This window comes from Antrostomus carolinensis, unplaced genomic scaffold (assembly GCF_000700745.2).
Source record: "Antrostomus carolinensis isolate BGI_N321 unplaced genomic scaffold, ASM70074v2 scaffold37316, whole genome shotgun sequence".
Classification (NCBI taxonomy): domain Eukaryota; kingdom Metazoa; phylum Chordata; class Aves; order Caprimulgiformes; family Caprimulgidae; genus Antrostomus; species Antrostomus carolinensis.
In genome coordinates, this window is record NW_010320605.1 from 170187 (window position 1) to 190407 (window position 20221).

The following is a 20221-nucleotide window of genomic DNA, read 5'->3' on the forward strand; positions in this document are numbered from 1 at the left end:
TAGGGGGGAATCAAAATAAATAAGTAGGAAAAGCAGACTCCAGGCAAAAAAAGATGCGGACCTACCTGTATTGTCAGACAACATTTGAACCAAAATTCTAAGCTTTAAAAGAGCTATTGTTTTCTTTTTAAATTATTCAGTCATCCAAACACTTTCTGAAATCCAAAATTAAGTATGAGGTCTAATTTTTTCAGTAATCTCATGGAAGCAGCAATTCTCTTGAAAAAGTTTAATGTCTTCAGTAATAAACAGCCAAGTTGTGGCTATGCAAATTTTCAAGCTCTCCACAGATTCTTTCTTTTAAGCAAAGATGTAATAATTGCCACCCCTCTGCCTTCTGAATCAGTACAGGTAAATCACTCAGTCCTCACTGGGCAACTCTCCAGTGCAGTCCTTGCTACAGAAGATAAAAGGGTTTGATCTTGTGCAATAAACTCCTGTCTTTCTGCAGAACACGTTCCACGTGGAAACCTGCCTGGATTTTTAGCTAGAGAATATGTTAAAAATAAGGGACTAACCGGCATGTTGTTAAGCCTAGTTACACGCTGCACTTCTGTGCTCTTGTAACTGGCATTGAGCTTGATTGAAGCCTTTCTGACAGTTCCTGTGGAAATTTTGCAGTGAGTTCCAATTACAACCAAGATTCAAAACCAGCTCTAGTAACAAAACCAAAGACTTTGTCTGAACTTCAGGAAAGTTAGTGTCAACAATAAAACTTGGAGCTAGAATTAGGGTAGAAGAGACCATTTTGTCGTACTCTACACTATTATTATCTTTAGGAGATACCTAGTTAAGTTGTTAACAAGATTTACATGCTTTCCTTAGCATGGCTGGGAAGATACTCCTGCAAGTGTGGATAATGATTTGCATGTACCTACAGGGAAAGGACACTTATTTCCATAGCTTCAAGGATCTTAAAGGCTCCTGTTCTTCAACCAAATTTCTCTGTGTTGTTTCTCTTACAGACACAGCAGTCTTCTTTTTTTGAGGACCCTTTATGTAGTATCTCAGCTTGGAACTGCAGTTTCCTATCTGAAATTATTCAGTTTGATTCAGTTTACTAAAAAAAGAAAATAGATGTCTCCGTTTTTGAATGCTCCTTGCGTTTACACAGGTTATGGTGGTTATTCAAAGCAAGCAAAGGAATAAAATGGTGAGCACCACTTAGGGGCGTGAGAAGAAAAAGAAATGGTGGACTGAGACTGCTCCTGGTCAGTGGCCACTTCATAACGTTCAAGGTGCAAAGGTAGCTTCTGGAGTGAGAGATCAGAAGTTAGAGATGCTTGGAGAATGACTGCCATGTAAACGTTTGAAAATTTATTCTGCATTTCTCTTTTGTTTTTATTTCAGAACGACGAGAAAGCCACAATAGCCAAGATGAACCGTCAGCGCGCTAATTCCATCAGCCATAACCCGCCACACTGGGGTGTTGACCGGCCCTTTTATAACCACCTTGGAGCTCACCAGGTCTCCAAGGAGATGAAGAGAATGGTAATGCCTTGCTTTATGGACATTAAGTTTATTTTCTTCTTAATACAGCGTTATATATCCCTCCCTGCTTTGTCTGAAGGTTTTTGTAGTCCTGAGGGTGTTTTTGAAAGCGAGGTGGTAAATTCTACTTTGACTCCAGAAATAATAATAATTGGTACATCTGGAGGTGAGTGATTGTGAGATGGGGCGGAAGGTTGTTTGAGAGGAGAAGGGAGGCTGAATGGCACAAAGAAGCCTCTTTTGTCTGACTTGTTCCATGTTCTGAAAACTCATCCAGGCTGTGTGAGAAGAAGTGATTATCTACAAAAATTGCTCAGTAACTCAAGCATTCAAACAGCAGCTGGCATACATTTGTACTAGATCATTACAGACTTCAGCACCTGCAAAGGTTTCTTGCTTGCGTTATAACAGCCAGATGCTGTTCACCTTCTCTGAGCTACATGCCCATGTACACTCCTGGGTCCCCCGAAATTGCACCACTGTGTGTAACTCTCGAGAATACGTTCTCGAGTACATGGATTAATTGGCCTGAGGCAGCAGGCATCTTCATTTCTTGCTTATACCTTGCAGTCCTTCTAAATTAAAATGAACAAGAGCTCGTTACCAATGCAATTGGACTGAGAGCACTTTTATGGCTTATTTTACATTAAATTGTAGATTATATCTTTGTTTCCTGCAATAAAGATGAAGAAAGGAGAGTTTCTATTATAATGGTGATTTGTAATAATAATAAAAATATTAGCACCTCTGCAATTGCATGGGCAATCAGATTGTTCTGTGGCCTTATTAACGCTGTTTGGACCCTTCATGCACAGTCAAAAGTGTGTATTTGTTGCCCACTTTGTTGCCCATAATCAAAGTTCTGCTCCAGGTCATCAAAGCCTTAAAGTATTCAAAGAACTTTTTAACATGAGATTGACTCCCACAGCTTAAAAATTTTGGCATAGCTATAAGCAACCGCATATGATGTCTTCTAATGGGAAATGCTGGTACATTTATTAATAGTTGCTGCTAATATTATTCAATCATAATATTATTTTACAGTGCTAAACCAAATTTCTTAATCTCCATAGTAATGTTTCTTTCATTTCTCAGATCTCCAAATGAGGGCTTCTGACATAAGCGTACAGATCAGTGGAACTGTGCATTTTTTATGTGGGCTTTTCAATAGAGTGTGCTCAATAGGCATGACATTATTAGAAGAGCATAATCACACTACCACATAATTATAATTATAAGTTTCTTTGAATAGATTTTAAGGGGTTCTTGCAGCCTCCTGTTCAGAAACAAGGTGTAAGCATGCCAAACGGTATTATGCTTCTTGGTGTTAATTACAGTTTGCCATGTCTAGCTGGTTGTTCAGTTGGAAAAACATAATTATTTATTGAAATATCAAGCTGAATCTTAAGAACTTCACTGCCCCTCACTTGTAGGAGGAAAAGCTTCTCTTTTTTTTCTTTTTTCCTCCTTATCTTGAACCTTTCCCTGTAATGGTTTTTACCTTTTTATAAATTCAGCAGCTCAGAAAATATTTTCCACTCAATCTGCTTCTGTACTGTCTCTTGTATTAAGCTGTTTTTTGGGAGGCTGATGTTCCATGCGTCAGGCTATTTCTTGAAAACCCATTTAAACCTGATTCAGATGTATTATTTTCAGCTAGACTTTTTTGTTACTCTTGGGGACTATTTTTAAAATCTGTTATTTACAGTATTTCCCACTGCTTTATGTTTGAGATGCATTAGTCAAAATGAAAACATGCTGTTCTCTGTGGCCTAGAGACCATTTTAGTATCTGCTAGATGGACATTTTATTGATTAGATCATAGGAACATTTTCTCCATCTCCTGTCTCAACTCTTTCTCTCTGTGTTAACTTCTACTTTATATATGCATTTCTTTGTACCAGCCAGCTTTGCACAGTACTTTGTCTGTAATCTTTAACATTGTGTTACATGGATGCTGTGTGTGCTAACACTGCTGCATGCACGTGCACACTGGCTGCAAATTTCCCTGCTTAGAAGTACAAAATACGAACAGAGAGAAGGGGAGCAGAACTACAAAGGCTTTTTTCAGTGCTCCTCTGGGATGACATGTCATTGATCTTGGTAAGCCGCACCAGCTTTCAAAGCTCCTCAAAATGTGCTTTTTGATCCACATCACCCACCTTTACCCCAGACCTCTTGCATGTCATTGTATGTAGCCTTTTTTCTTGGAAGCTATGAACATGTAAGGTTAGATCAGTCTAAGTAATGTTGTGAAGACAGGCAGTGCAACATTGCATTTCTCTTTAAACCTAGAGCTCCTTAGCCCTGTAATTTCAAAACAGGTGTTTATAAGGGTAATCGTGAGGCCTCAGGCAGGAACCAGGTAATATTGCAGTGATGTGCAGTTACATTATATTGATATGTAGATATGAACAGATTTGTCTGTAGTGAGTAATACGGATGATTATAAAGGACACAGTTTTTTGTCACAAATTTAGAACATTTTGCATTATGAAGACAACCTATTTCCAGGAAAGAAAAGAGACAGTTTTTAGTGGCACTACTTACAATTCCCCGAAAGATAATATTAAAGTTCCCTAAATTGCATTTTTGGGAGGGGACTGTTATATTTAATAGAAAACATAATTATTTTGACCATTCTTCTTTCCTTTGAACTCTGTCTCTGGTAACTGTCTCTATTGTTAGGATATATTAGCAGTAGTCCTGAATGAGGTGGATTAGTATCAAAGGCAACCATATACTTCTTTTCTTCCCCCCTCCTCTTTTGTCATGGCATTTCAACATGCTGCCATGCCTGGGCACATTGGCAGTGCATCCTGTGGGGTGTGTGTGGAAGGGCTGCCCAGCCGGTGGCATGTAGAGGTCTTTGGTCCCTACTTCTCTCTACGTTGTGGCTTGGACCTTAACCTCTGCTGGGTCCAGCTGACTTGTCACAATTGTTGTGGCAACTTAATTGTGTTAAGTTGTTCCCCTGGGCACACAGGAGTTTACTCAGGCACTTGCACATGCCTATAAATAAGACAAAATATCCTACACATATCCGTGCAGCAGTAATCTAAAATGTCCTGGAAAACTGGAGTTGTTTTCCTGGTGCCTGAGTCAGCTCGGATTGCAGCTATGCCAGCTCGTCCTGTCCTGCCCAACAGCGTGTTTTCCTCGTGCACCAGTCTGCTTTCCAGACCATCATCAGTCCTTCTTTTTCCCTCCCATAGCTTAGCAGTGGCCTGTCTTGCTGTGCAGATCCTCCAGGGAGGCACCAAGCAGGAGACACTGACGTTGCCCATTACTGACCCTGAGCCCCATTAGCTGGTGGAGCCACTGCCTGAAGAAAGCTGATCATGGGGACCGTGCTGAATTGGGCTGCTGGGTCAGTGGCTGGTATGTTTGCAGGAGAGGGAGGTGAGATACAAATGGTGTAGGAGGGCAAAGAGCCTTGCTCTGGGCTGGCAGGCTCTGCGGGAGCCCTGGCCCTGGGAGCCTGTGGTGTTGGCCAGGGTGATGCTGCCGGTGTGAAGCGGGTGGAGGGCTGCCTGGCTCGCCCTGGGCAGGCAGAGAAGCCTGGACAGGATCAGCTTTGTGCCTGTATACAGAGTATGAAAAGAGCCAGAGCACGACAGAAGAGCAGCACAGCTGCTTTCTATTTTTATTGCTTTTTACAGCATGTTTTCTTGTTTCCTAAACAAAAGCGGTCAGTCCAGGACCAGTGACTGTATCTCTCTGGAAATGCAGACTTTCGTACTGCTCGTGATGTACGCAAAGGAGCAGCGTTCCCCAAAGTCTCTGTACACCAGCCTTGTCTTCCCCACTGTCTCTCTGGTCCAGTTTTTAATTGCAAAAGGGTCAAAAATAAGCAGACTTAAAAGCATTTGAGAGTACAGGTATATTTATAGCTATAACAATATTTATACACCACTAAAAAATATTTTGCTTTTCCCAGTATAGATTTCAGAGTGCTTTTATAAATATTGATGGATTTTAGACTTCTGGAAATAATACTCATGTCTCAGTTTTCATCAGCAAAACAAAACTACTATTAAAAAAATTATAATCTGGAATTGTAGTTGACTGTAAACTGAAAAAGGTTTGTTGTAAACAGCAATAAAAATGCAAATATTGATACCTTCCAAAATTACAGGGCTGTTCTAGATAACAAATTATTCTCTTGCATCTTTTACCCTGCTCAGTATTTTTAAGGTCGTAGCTGGAAAACCACATCCAGTTTGGGATTACAATCCTTTAGGAGAATGTGGATGAATTTAAGATAGTCCAGTGGAGAAAATTATGAATTAGGAGAATATCAACAGTGGGACCTGTGAAGAAGTGTTGAAGTATTGGGCTTGTTTAGTCTAGAAGGGAGAAGACTGATGAGAAACAGAAGTCTTCAAATATATTAAGTTTTGTAAGGACCGAAAAGGGCAGGATTAAAAATAATCAATTTGCTGCAAGGAAGATCTAAGGTAAGAAAAAGCTTAGATGCAAGACTGTATAAGGAGCTTGCGGAATTTCTGATTTTCCTGAAAACATTTTATTCAGGGCTTTTCAGTTTGGAGGAGCATCACAAAATCCTTTGCAAATACAGAAACAATAACATAAAAAATCCGTATTGGGTGAATTTATAGGGAATAAAGAATATAAGAATAATAAGAGATAGATGTAAAGATTTTACAAAGTTTCCAATCTAGGCTGCACAGAACTTTGAGGCATCAATTTTCCACCTTGTACAGAAACCAGCTATACACACAACGTTCCTGACAGATACTTGTCTAGCCTTTGTTTAAAAACCTCAAAGGATGGAAATCCCACAGTCTTCCTGGGCATCCTTTTCAACAGTTGATTATTTTTCTTGATGTTTCACTTCATATTCCTTCACTTCAATTTTAAAACACAGTGCTGTGTGAGCTATTCACAGTAGATAGAGGACAGTTTAATTTTCTCTCCTTTACAGTTATCTTTTCTGCATTTGTAGCCTATTACCATGTCTCTGCACAGCTCTGATTCTCTCATCAAGTTTGTTCCCTAGTTGGTGCCTTCCAGCCTGGTGGTTGTTCTTGTTCTCTCCTCTAGCACTTGCTGTTTCATCGATAAGAGGCAGCGCCTGCACTGAACCCAGCACTCCTGCTGAGGTTTTATTAGTGCTGCCTGGAAGACGTTGGTCATTTTTGAGGTCTTACAACCAGACTTGACACAGCCTAATGCTGTCTGGCTTCCAAAAGAAAAAAAAAAAGAGCATTAGTTGTGTCGTGAGATCTACTCAGCTGTGGAAAGTCCTGCTGTTGGATCTTAAGGCTGCCATAGAGCTGTTATATTTATTTTGCACTCGCTAGTGTGACTGGGCAGCTTAGCTTCTCCCACTGGTACATGCTTTGGGGAAGGTTTACTTCAGAAACAGGTACCTCCGACTCCTTATAATCAACTGTGAGCAGAGTGGCTGACGTGATTACTGAGCCCAGTTGGAGATGCCTAGCAGATTTCCTTTTATTTTTTCAGCTGCTGGAAAGGAAGTTTAGGAACAGAAAAAGGAAACCCTGAAGATCTGTAATACTGATATCAATCTGATAGTCTGAGTATAACTAATGAAGCATTTAATTTGCAATGAAATTGTGTATGACATTGATGTTAGTTACAAAGTAAAAACCAATAGAAAATCAAGTAGGGTTTATACACATGTAGGAAATATGAATGCATACAGATATTAAAAATGTGAGACGATGATAAAAATGCATCCTGGATATGGCTGGTGCAATAAAGAACAAGCTTTTATTTCAGGTAGGCACTGCTTGATTCCTTGAAGCACTACTCAGAGCTCTGCACAGTCTTCTACATGATATTTGATTGCTTGGTGTTTACTTTCTAATGAAATAACATTCATCTACAAGCCTGGTTATTCAGCCATGGTATAATTCTTTGTCCTATTCACCCTGTCCTAAATCAAACAGTTCTCTGCATGTTGCATCACAAATAGAGTTCACTTCCTCCCTTTATGTCTCCAAGTTGCCCTTACAATAGATTTTCTTGTTACTTGGAAATCAAAATTGGGAAACAGGTGCATCAGAGAAACAGACGCTGTAGCTGGTTCTGTGCCAACTCTACTGCTTAAACATAAAAAATTATCAGAAATTTAAAATAAAACCCAGCAGGGCAAGTTTTCCTCAGTCAATAGTGCAGCCTCACCAAAGAGAAGTGGATTTGAGTCCATGAAAGAGGCACTGAGGGTTCACCCTCCTTCCTAAAGGTTTCATTTAACTGAAGGTCACCATTATCCTCTTTTCCAGCAGTCATCTGCTAAATCTGCTATTAGCATCATTGACGTCAGCAGAGCTGGACAGGGGCACCCAATGGAGGAGGATGTGACCCACTGTTTTTTCACTGCTATTGTAGTATGCAGGATCCCCTGGACTCGTAATCAAGCAGGGAGGAACCCTCGAGCTGTAATCTCCATGTGTTGCTACAGACCTGGGAGGAAATTGCTAGTCTAGTCTGAGTTTTATAGAACCAGTTTGGTTTAGATAGCTCACAAACAGCAAGGGGAGGAGTCCTATCCTGCGGTTATGCTATGTTACTGCTTTGGTGCTTCTGAAAAGAGGATTTACCTCATTCACAGGTTCTATGTGATCTTATATAAATGAGTGGGAGCCGTATAACCCATTGACATTGCTCAAATTGTTAGAGGCTTCCTACAGTTTTGTTGGGTTTTTGTACAGTTTTCTCATCTGCAAACTTTTATTCTAGTTGATCAGGGCTTGCAATCATCCTTGATTAAATTCTTTAAAAGAGAGATAAGGGTCAGTGAGATGCAACAGCTGATCTGCAGCTGCTTTTGTGAAACTTAGGTAGAGTTTAATATTTGCTTGGATGTCTTCACTGATCATTTTTCCACCATTCAATACCCTTTTCAAGAGTAAAGTATAGTCATATGGGGAAAGGTGGTTTAGACACTACTAAAAAGTGTCAGACAGTTTCTGAGTGGGACTAAATTAAGCCTACAGAAATAAAGATACCAATTCCCCTTTATTCACAGAAGCATTTCTTCTGATGTTCATGGCAGCACTGCACAGGTGGACAGAAGAGGTGGAATTGTGGCACTTACCAGAACGATTTCCAAAGCTTTCTAAAATGGACAGTAAGCTTTAATGACAAAAGGGCACAAATCAGCAGGTTTGGGTCTGGTTTTCAGAGAGAGTAAGCAGCTCCAGCCAGCACCAGAGGGTGATTTCAGTTAAGGCTGGTTCATCTTGGATTCAGTCTGCATCTGATTAGGAGGCTATTTAACAGTAGTTTCTATAGAAATTTCATCTTTTTCTGTTTTGGAAGTTCTGGTAACTGTTCACAGGTGAGGCACAGAACCACATACCATTTCACTTGAAAATATGAACTTCACTTTGAACTAAAGAAATTTGAATTCAGAGTTCACAGAAAACTGGGAAGTGTGAGCAACCTGCACTTCTCAGAGGTGTGAGTTCAGACCCAGAAATTAATTAAAAATAATCAAAAGCAACCAAGCAACCACTTACATTCTATAGATATAAACATGATGGGCCAAATAAATTCATCAGTTTGACCAGGTCCAGTCTACCAGCTGGGGACTGCGTACAAAATCATTTTGAGTAGAACAAAGTAGGGAGTTTCACCATCTGTGAGCAGTGCAGAGGAATGAGTCTATTTATCAAGTGGGGTGGGCTGGAGAAAGGGAGCACTTCAACGTTCCTTTTTGGAGCTCATTAGTCTGTATTCCAGCTATAGCAGACACACTTATCATATACTCTGTTTCATAAACTGGTTTTCTGCCAGTTTATTGTTCTGCACTTAGATGCTTGGTAAATATCTTTCCTGTCAGGCTTAGTATTTTCTGTGCCAGTTCTTTCTGGACTCTGGTATAGAAATTGCATTATTTCTGGCTTGAGTGCTTTGAAGTCCTTCAGTTTTGTTTCTGCTTTTACACCTGACAGCATCTATCTTCGTAGCTTTCTCTTGTTGACCACAGAGACAAAGGCAGAATGTATAACTGCTGAAAACAGATATGAATAATTAGTTCTGCAGTGGGACCAAACCAGGTTTGTTTTTAACTACATCCACTCTCAGCATCACTCTCCTTTTTTGTTTTCTATGGTAGCTGTCTTCTGAAGTACCTTTGCTTTGCAAGTTGGCCTGACCTGTTAAAAAGCTCATTTTGTCCCTAAGTGTAAAGCTCTTTCAGTTTCTGTGTTAACATAAGTCCCATTTGAACTTTGTTCTAGAGATGAAAAAGGGGCAATAAAAATTAGTTTCTCTGTCATTTTTGGTCTTACAATCTTTGCCGGAGTTGCCAGTGAAGCTTTTAAGGTGGAATCCATGCTTCCCAGCCACGTTGCTGTTAAGAAGGTCATAGAGCTCATCAGCCCTTCTACTGTCTTAGTTTTGGAGCTAAATGAAAAGTTAAAAGGATATAAAGTCTATTCCACTTTTCTTTGCATATTTACAGTATGTTAATAATTGCAGCTAATGTTCTTAAAGTTAGAATCATTATTTCTAATGGTTCTTGATTTGAAGCATTATGGTATAGCAGTCAGCTTGTCATGGCTTTGACAAACACTTTCTCATTCTATTTAAGGAACCAATTTTAATCTTCAAAGAAAGGTTTTAGTTAATTTAGAAGTCAAGCAGAAAGATGGCAGTCATATGAGCTTTTAGCACAATAGGTATTCATAAAATATCCCCCATAAAATAGTGAGCCTTAGGGACAGATGTAGTAATGCGATATTCCCTCTTTTTTTTTCCTCCTGCACATCTCTACTCCCACTGAGGATGGTCATTAAAAGTAAGTGCTTGTAAATTCAGAGCCACCTGACCTGTCATAAAAAATATGGGGTTTTTAAGAATCTCATGTAGAAGTAAGAGTAGGACTGTTCTTTGGTAGGTACTCTTGCCTTTAAGGGAGCTGATTCAGCTAAGTTTGGATTAATCTTCCTGAAGTCAGAGAGAGAACTGTCTTAGTCTCAGAGCAATTATTAAATGTTATTATCTCTACATTTGCAATCTGATGGCAGAATAATGCAGCCTCCTGGGGAAAGGGGAAGAACTCCAGTATCAGGGATATTTAAAATGAGACTGAATAAAAATTGCATGAGGTCCTATATGCAGCAGTCCATTAGTACTGCACTGCGATAAGACCCAGCTCATGCCTTATGTTCCCTTCTAGAGAAAAGGAATTTTGGCCTTAAAAAGGGCTACTTCATCATCACGATTACAGAGCTATTCTTGAACCCTTGTGAACTCCTATCTGTCTGATTCTTGTAGCCATCACCACTTTTGCCCTTTCCATCCCTGCAGACGATTCCCAGCCTTTTCTTCCTAGCACCCTGGAAAGCCATCAGCACTGCTTCAGTCTGCTGGGCACGAATCCATAAGCGGTCAAGAGGAGATTTACATACTTAACTCTGGGAACTGGCTGTTTCTTTTCCTACCCCTTACGCCTCCTCTCCTAAACCATAGGCACTTCATTTTTATCTGATATTTTTCCTGGGCATTCAGATTTCTGTATATGTATGTGCAGAAATGCCAATTTTGGCATAGTTTTGAGCAGCTGAAACCCTGCTCTGTACCCAAGCCCAGCCCCAGCCCAGCTACCCAGCCTCAATCAGTGAGCCCAGACAGGTAGGATCAAGGATATTGGAGAATGTCTTTATAGACATGATCACAACAGCAGCAGCCCCCATTATTTCAGTTTCCTGCTTGAGCTTGGAAATTTGTCTACTAGATCATGAGTTTGTTAGTCCTTTAGGAATGAAGGCAAAACCATGTAGAGCATATTTCTGCAATAGTCGTACATATCCTGTGTGTAACACAGACTACTGCAATGCATGTGAGCAGCCTTATGCTGAGCCAAAGGACTTTAATTGGAACAAAGAATTTGAATCCTCAAGAAACTAAACTATTTTCCAGCTGTGGAAAAGAAAAAAGACCAATGTGCCATTAGTACCCAAGCCTCATGCAGGGGGAAGGAAATAGTTTAAGTTCAGATTTTTCAATGGACTGAGCATGCCCACAGAGTAGGAGGAGATGAAAACATATTAATCAAAACCCAGGGGGAAATGTCCCTCCCAACCCAAATCAGGGTGAGCAGCGTGACCCTGTGCGTGCAATCATCTCTTCCACTTAAAAGGCTTCTTGGTATGTGATTGAGACACGGGCACTTTAGTGGATAGGGAAGAAAATCTCTGGTCACAGCAAGATCCTAGAGGTATATTTGCTCTGTATCCTGGCAAAGTATTTCAGTGCAAATAAGAAAGATCTCCTGTAATAAACGACCAGTTTTTAAGAAGCTGCATTTGAGGGTTTTTTCCTAAAATAATCTTGCAGACCTTTCTCCACAACAATTCCATTTTTGGCAATTCTCCTTGAAGAAACTTTCATATGAAATGAGAATGTTTGAAGTGAATCATTTAATTTACTTAACTTAAAGAGGTTCCTACTACATTTATTTTTAAGCTGATTCTCTCTAATTAAAGTTCAAGTCACTCTTAAATATTTAACCTCGTTAAATGAAGATCCAGGAAAGAAAATGTAATAATCTTTTCCTTTTTTGCTTTACCTGAAATATGCCTTTTTTGAGTTTTTAATTTTGAAATACCAATTTAATTTGAGCTACTAGCATGAATAATTTTCAGGGTTTCAAGCAGAATTTAGTATTTTAAATTGAAAAGCTAGATCAATTAATTCTGTATTATTTTAGAGACTTTCCTTATAACACTTTCGCTGGGGGATAGAAGCAGGGAAGAGTAAAATTTGAGGTTGATCAAGTGATTGCCCATATAAATGACCAGTTAAACATGCAGCCTATGTATTTTTCCATGCTTGAAATATTGAGGAATTTTTTGAGGATATGCTTGCTGAGACTTTTTGATAACTTGACCTGGTTGGCCTGTATCCTCAAACTTGTACACCTAGAAGGCAGGACTACGAGATCTGTGTTTAGTTTCAGGATTTCAGTAGGGTAATTGGTTACACAGCTGTCCGTGAAAATCAGACCATTTTAGGGGACTCTCCCACTGCAGTCCGTCATCCCATTCCCATGTGGCTAAGCTTGAAAATGTGAACTTAATGTCTATCTAATAAGCAAGTACTGGCTGTTTTCTCATCGGTTCCCTGCCCTCATTTCTTGACTGGCAGCTATTCATGTTCAGCTGATTTTCTTTTTGCTTTTCAGCCTAAGTGACTATGACGCCAAACAAATTGGTGGGCATTTTGTCTCCATGATTAATCAGTGAGTTTTCAGTTTTGGCACTGTGTTGTAGCATTGCTTAGAGGATAAACAAATAAATCAATCAGATATTCCTGACAACTGTCAAATGATTAAGCAAAGAAATAAAAAAAAGGCCACACACAAAAGAAGTTGAATGATCACTTCATCACTTTTTAATGTGAAATCAAAAAGTACATTTTTTTGGCTTGGTTAACTGAACATGCTAACTTTGAATCAGCATTACTATTTCCTCCTTCCCACTGCACATGAATCTGCTAGTGGTTATTACATGGGACTGAGAGACTTCCTTTATCTGAATTTCTGATGGGTGAAGTTGGAGTTGCAGTGTGGTTTTGAAATGTGGTTTTAGTCTGAAACAGAGTATGTAAAAATGGAAATTGCACTCTCAGTGAATCACGGGCTGTTGACCTGAGTGACAAAACCCACCTTTTCCCCCTTGCAAGGCTGATGCTGTTCAGGGAAACTCTGTTGGCTTTACTTCTGCCTCTCGCCTTATCACCACACTGCTAACTAGTTGCAAGGGCAAAAATTGTTCCCACTTAGTATCTGGTCAGCAATCTTGTTTCTGATGGTGTTGGACAAGGTGGCTGTGGAAAGACTTTTGCCCAAAGTTTTTTACTTTTTTACAGTCAGGACAGATCCTGGTTTGCTGCCCCTCTCCTGATAGCGGCTGCAGGTCCTGCAGCTGGAACATCCTCACGTGCTCTGGGCGCTTTTGGCCTGAGGTCCCTGGAAGGAAAACAAAAAGAATTCTTCCTATCTCCCAGCTACATTTGTTTTATGTTTTGGAACACAGGGTACAAACTCAGTGCCTGAGTATTTGACCCTGCTTGTCAAATATACAACTTTTCTTGGCTTCAGTTAAATTTAAGCCAAGATGTCACAGGGCAGATTTTGTCTCAGCCCATGCAAAATGGCCATTTTGATGCAATTTGGTCTATTAGGTATGTTAATGCTAATCATCTAAAATTATGCCTCTGTACATATTTTTTTCTGAGGCCTTCTAGCCACTTAAACTATGGATGACCTGTAGATACATACGTTTAGTCAGTTCAGGTTGCCCTGAAGGAATTGTGAGCATTTTGGCTATTGCAAATATTATAAATAATTCCTGAAATCTTATTCAAGAAAACATGTTTTGTGTGTGCATGCAGTGAGGAGAGAAGGAAGGAGGCCCCTTGGGGTTCCTCCTGAAGAGATGAAAACCGAAATGCATCCAGCTCCTTTTGCCGAGCCCCAATATAAAGAGGTGCAACCTTGCTGAGTGCAGTAGTGGACAAATATTTTCATCCTGAGTTTTGTTTCAAGTAAAATACATCCTCAGTAATAATATCAGCATAATTACAAATTATCATTTGTAATGGTGACTGAAAAATTGAAGATACATGAAATAAAACATGCCAGCAGTCAGCTGAAGCATTTCCCTTACCCTCACTTCCATAAATCTATATCTGAAGGCACGTGTTTTTCTAAAACTGCTTTGTCTGACTAATGACACAGCAGCACAAAATATTGCCGTGGGTCGGTACAGCTCTCCATCCACACCTAGCAAACAAGCGCCCTGAAAACTCTTCTCAAAATGCTGTTCTCAGGATACTTTGTGTTCTCAAGGTCAGCCTGTTTCCTAACCCTTGTGTCCTTTTCCTTTCTTTCAGGGTTTTGAGGACCCCAAGGACAAGTAAGCAAATTTACTTCTGTCATACACTGTTATGTTTGCAGATTTGGGATTTTTTTCTCATATTAAAAAAAGACAAAAATTAATGCCCAGCAGCCAAGAATAATGCCTGGACTCCCTGGAGGTTTCTCCTGGAGGGACAGCCAGTCGAGGGCATGGGATTGACTGATGTGCATTCAGAACTGCCGCTGCCCTCAAAACATTTATTCGTTTGTGTGATTCTAACTTGCTTTTGTAAGTAAAATGCTTTTGCTGCTCTTACCCTTGCCCCCAAATTCTTCAGTATTTGCTGCTTTGAAAATATCCCAAGAACAAAATCTTCCTGTAAAGTATGCCTAAATGTTGAATATTTCTGATAAGAAAAATTTATGTATAGAAATATATATATAGTGTCTGAGTTTATTTGTATATATTTTATATTATTCATTATTAAATATTATGTATTTCTGTATATAAAAATGAACTCAGAAATGACAGGTTATTTGAAAAAGTTAATTCAAACTTTCATGGTCTAAAATGCAGCCACGTTAAAGCAGTGTTTTCATTTTTTTCATATAGAACTTAAAATAACAATTTAACAAGAGTGGTATTTTGAAAACTTGGTTTTGGAGGAAAAAAATACCCAACCACGTTCTCTTTTTAACTTCTATAGCTGGACATAACAAAAGCATTTCCTGTATTGAAGGTGCTTGGAATAATTTCACATTCAGTCCTACTGACTGGTGTTAATTGTAAGCTTGCTCAGAGCAAGACAGGTGACAGCAGAGGAGACGATGCCTAAAATACATTGCTGTTGCTTCTTATCGTGTTTCCCAGGCTGCTGGTCAAAGCTAAGTGGACTTCTGTGAGCTGGGTCAACTAAATGCTTCTGTGAGCCCTAAGCATCCAGCTTTGGGAAAATTCATATTATGGTGGCTGAGCATTGAGAGCAACTCCCTAAAAGAAAAGGGAAGTGATAAGTTTGAACGTGGCAATATTAGGAATAATTCTCTCCTTCCCCTGCCCTTCGCTTCAAACTTGATTATTATAATATTTAGCTCTGTGCACCCTGGGAGTTTTGCTGGTGCTACAAGGTGCCTGAGGGCAGTCACCAGGGTTTCTTGTTGCATCCATGGCTGCTGGGAACTCAAGTGATGTTAGGTATACTTTGGATGAAAAGAGCGAACAAATTACAACAAAACAATTCTTAGGAATACAGAGACTTTAAGTATCCCTCATGAAATAGCATGTCCCCTCATAGTTTGTGCAAGAAAACATAAATTCAGCTGCCTCAGTGTTGGCCCACAGCAGAGTCACCCAGCTGGCGAGGAATGACATCTCCACTGTTGCTCCAAGCACCATAATGTTTCTCCTCCATCCTATAGTTTGAAAAGGTTACTTGAGCTGTTATGGGTAAGAGTTGTGTATTTTATAGTGCTGATTCAGTATGATGCCTTCTTATTATACAGATTGCAGGATTTTTGCATTTCTGTTCAGCACCAAAACAAGCTACTCCCTCCGTTTCTCTTGAACCAGAAATCTGTTAATTCAAGAACAGAGATCTGGCCAAAAAAAATCTCAAGCAGAAAATGTTAATGGTGATATTGGTTAAAATCAGATACCTAAACCATGTCAAGCATTCAACCCACTGCCTTCACGTGCAGAAACAGAGTGTCGATACTGTTCTCTTACAGCAAAGGAGGACGTAGGCACCACGCATCTCTGAAAACAGGACCTGCCACTTATGTGCCTAAATGCAGATTTAGTTACTGAATCTAGGCATGAAGCATTTAAAATTATGGCATACATGTAGTTTTGGCAGTGGTCACACTCTTCATTTGCAGAAAGTAATTAAATCAGCAGAACATTTTTTTAGTACTCTGAAGCCAGCATCTCTGGGTTAATTGCTAGCTTTCACATTTGCAAGCAGAGTGCAAAAGTTGCTCCAAGCTCTGTTTGTGCTGTTCCCGTCCCTTGCAACAATTTTCTGTCGGCTGCATTTGGAGAAATCTCAGCAGTGCTTTTAAGAGGTGTTTCTGGAAGTTTCATGGTGGCCTGAAATCCTTGGGTTATTCCCCCGCACCACACTATCAGTACGTCAATAAGTATTTCCACATATAAATTTCATTAGTCTATGACAGTACCTCAGCTCTGACTTACAGGCATTGCCTCCAGGGCACTCTTTAGCATGGGGAAATGTTGTATTTCAATTTAAAATTACTTTTATGTGAATGTACCCAAACTTGCTGTACAGTAATTTAGTTTAGGTACAACTGACTGCAAAAGTCACCCAAGCAGCTAGGTATGTGCAAGGTGACTAAGGTTCCCTGCAGTCTGCGTGAAGGGGGCTGCCTCACTGTGAATATCCCAGCAAGGCAATTTAAAACCTGCAGGGGTATTTCTACACAATCTGCAACCACAGAAGTTATTGTAGTATTAGAGATACCCTCAGCAGATTAATGACCCATTACAAAACTGGAGGCAGCCAAGGCCAAAGCCCGAGCAGACAGTTTCTTCTTCTCTTCATGTCTTCCTGAGTGACGTTTTTAGACTGGAACTTGAAATTTTACTGAGGTTCACCAAGACGCTGAGCCGAATCTTTTGCTTCAGTTCTAGGAGAAAACGTATTGCATCTCTCATACGTGGTATGAAATGACTAAATGTGAATGACCCAAATGTGTAAATAACTCGCAGGATCTTGGAAGACTTTCTGTAAATATGAAGCCTAATGATTTCCTTGTTCATTTTTATGAGTCCAGAAGACATTGTGAGGACTGAATGAAAATAAGCAGAAGCATTGTCTTGAATGCTCAAGCAGATGTACTTCCTCTAAGGAAGCATCTAGAAGTAAATTGAATGTCCTGTCCTTCTAGGGACAAAACCACTTTTAATTTCACAGTGGAATATATGAAGTTCAAGGAATTAAATAACTCTAGGGCCCCAAAATAAGAAATTATTTTCCCCAACCCCACTGAAATATTAAGATTGGCTGAAATAGAGTTAAGACCTTGAGACAAACTAGGTTTGCAATTGCCATATGGTTACTAAAGAGACGCCGATGGTGTGTCGTCATGACCCAGCTGAGGTGTAGACACATTCAGTTCGCCATCTGGGGTGAAAGGAGTTGAGTAGATGGACCTGATTTATTTTTCTCTTGGCAAGAGGTACATGGTAGAGTTGAGGTACAGAGGACTTCTTGAACTCTGGTCCAGTTTTGCAGAAAGCTTTTGGAGACCCTTTCTTTTGGAAAGGGACTTTTAACTTTTCAACACTACGCTCTACAGCAGTTGTACCTGTGGGGGCCCACTGGCTGCAGACAGTGTTTGTGCCTTACAATAAAACTGAGAAGATAAGGCAGTGTAGCTTTTCATCTTGCTTGTCAGATCTCAGAACTATTTCTCCAGAGTGCCTAAGGTGTAGGTCACATAACATGAGCTGTAAGTTCCTGTGCCATAATGGGCAATGGAATACGCCCCAGTGCAAGTGAGCGGCATATCCCAATGGATAACTATTGGCATATGCCGTGGACAACCTTGGCAATCATGCTGGCAGAGCAGAAAAACAGCACTTCAAAATTAGCTTTTAATTTCTGCCTATAGCTAGTTTTAAGGCAGGGTATTAAAGTAACAGCATCAAGTCATTAAAATCCTGATAGGTTTTAAAAATAACTAAAGAGTTTAGGGCGGTGCTTCAGATTGCACTGATCCTCAGTGCAAAATGCCTCAAGGCAATTAAGTCTTCGGTGTTATTTTTTTCAACAGTTTTTGAAAGTCAGCTTCATTTTTCTGAAGCTGTAGCTGAGCATCAGAAGCACACTGATACTAAAGATTACAGGCAATTTAGAAATCTTGTTCCACATATTTAGAAAGCAGAATCTAATTTGTATTTTTTCTTTTGCTACCTTTTTCTTTTGCAGCCTTTCTTTGAGTTAAGTAAATATCTTGTAAACATAAAATTGTGTCTGGTTTATGATTTATACTCATAAATAACTGTGTGAAGGGGAGGCAGTGGGGTGTCAGGCTACATTATTTTCCCCACATGTTCATTCTGTGAACAATTTTTTTTCTCAAAAATGGAGAATTGTTCAGGTTCGGAAATTTTCACAGAAATATTTCCGGAAATTTTTATTGGGAAGCAAGAAATATGACTGGTTACGTAAATCATTTTACAAGTTCAGGCACTAACAGCTATGACAGCGTGGCAGTGCAGGGAAGAATTAAGTCAGAGGACTAGTGGAAAGAGACTGCTGACCTGTTTTAGCGAATGAAGGACAGTGAAATGATTGCAAGGCAAGAAAGCAGATGGAGGTAGTATAGAAAAATAGCAAGTAAATCAAATCCTTTCTGTGGTGGACTCAGGACTTGCAGTGAGCTCTAGAGCTGATATCATTTTCCTCTCAGCTCATAATCCGTTTTCCAACTTGAAGCTGTCATAAGCAAAATGCCATTAACCTCCAGCTTGTTATACAGTGAAATGATAACATATGCTGAAGAGGGGGAAATTATCTTGTCCTCTTATGCTCCCTTTTCATGACATCCTCAGGAATACACAGGAAAGTATGAACCCAGAAGATGAAGTGGATGAGTTTCTGGGCCGTGCCATCGATGCCAGAAGTATTGATCGGTTACGCTCTGAGCACGTGCGCAAGTTCCTCTTAACATTCAGGGAGCCTGACTTGGAGAAAAAGGTAACGTCTAAAAATCGTTGCTATGTATCAGTCAGGCTTGTTGTGAGTTTTAATACTCCTGCATATGGTCAAGCTTTTATAACTATAGCTAAAGCTAGGTTTTGGGTGTTGGAGGTGGGGTTGTGATCTTCAAATTCAGTGCTTCTTCATGGAAACCTTAATATCTGTGTCCCTAGAAAGCCACAGTCTTTTGAAGGGAGCACTGGGCAGGAAAACCAAACCTTTTCTGTCAGACACCATGGCTATACAATAGTGAACTGCAGAGGGAATCCAGAATAAACCAGATTTGTTTCTCTGACCTTGAGGGATCCAAACTGAGATTTCAGTCACCCCTTATCTCCTTCAAATCACTGGAGGAACCCGCATCAGCTGCCTGAGCTCCGAATCGCCTCCGGAGGGGCTTTACTCTGCCCTTTGCTGCCCCAGGTGCTACTAAGGTTCATTGGAATGCAATTTGTACTTTGGTCATTTTTGGGAACCCGTTTTAAGCAACAAGTAGAGTTCTCTGTCTCAAAAATGTGAGATAGAGGTGTAACAGACCTAGAGCTCCCAAATAGCTGATTGCTTCCTGATTTTGTTTCAGATACCATTGTTGTGAGGCAAAGATCTTTTCATTTTCTCTGTCTATACAATAGAGACAACATCAGCTCTAGATGACTGCAAAGCTGAATTCAGTTAAGTCCAGAGGTACCCAGACGCTATTATTAAGGGTACTATATAAATTACTTGTTTTAATTGCCCAAAGAAAGTCAAAGTTATCTTTTTTATTTTTTTTAATCCAAGCAGAGGTCCTTGGGATCCTTGAGTGGTCTTCAGGTTAAACTCATTATTCAATGAAAAAAGCTTCAGTAATTAAGTTTGCACTAACTATTTTGGCATTTTATTTAGAAACACTCCTTCAATGGCAGGAATTACAACCTATTGCAAAAGCATATCTTCACAGCTATTCAATGAATCAGTGTGTGACTGACTAAAAGCTCAAGCATGTAATTTTCCCCCCACTCCTTCCCTTCAGTTTTATAGTTGAAAACTGCTAGGGAAATTAGCGGTTCACCTGTTCTGAGCACCTTTTATTTTGTGGTTCAAACATTGAGACCATCTATACTGAGAACCATGCTTCAAGCTAAATAAAGCAGCTCTGGGAATT

General features: G+C 39.9%; 1 protein-coding gene across 1 annotated transcript in view; it reads left to right on the forward strand.

Annotated features, from left to right (window-relative positions):
- ADCY5 (adenylate cyclase 5) overlaps positions 1-20221 on the forward strand; it is a 215103-nt gene that overhangs the window by 170180 nt on the left and 24702 nt on the right. The window contains exons 8-10 of the mRNA XM_010169632.2: positions 1351-1491; positions 14389-14411; positions 18930-19074. Coding sequence (XP_010167934.2) covers positions 1351-1491; positions 14389-14411; positions 18930-19074 — 309 coding nt within the window. The remainder of the gene's footprint in view (positions 1-1350; positions 1492-14388; positions 14412-18929; positions 19075-20221) is intronic.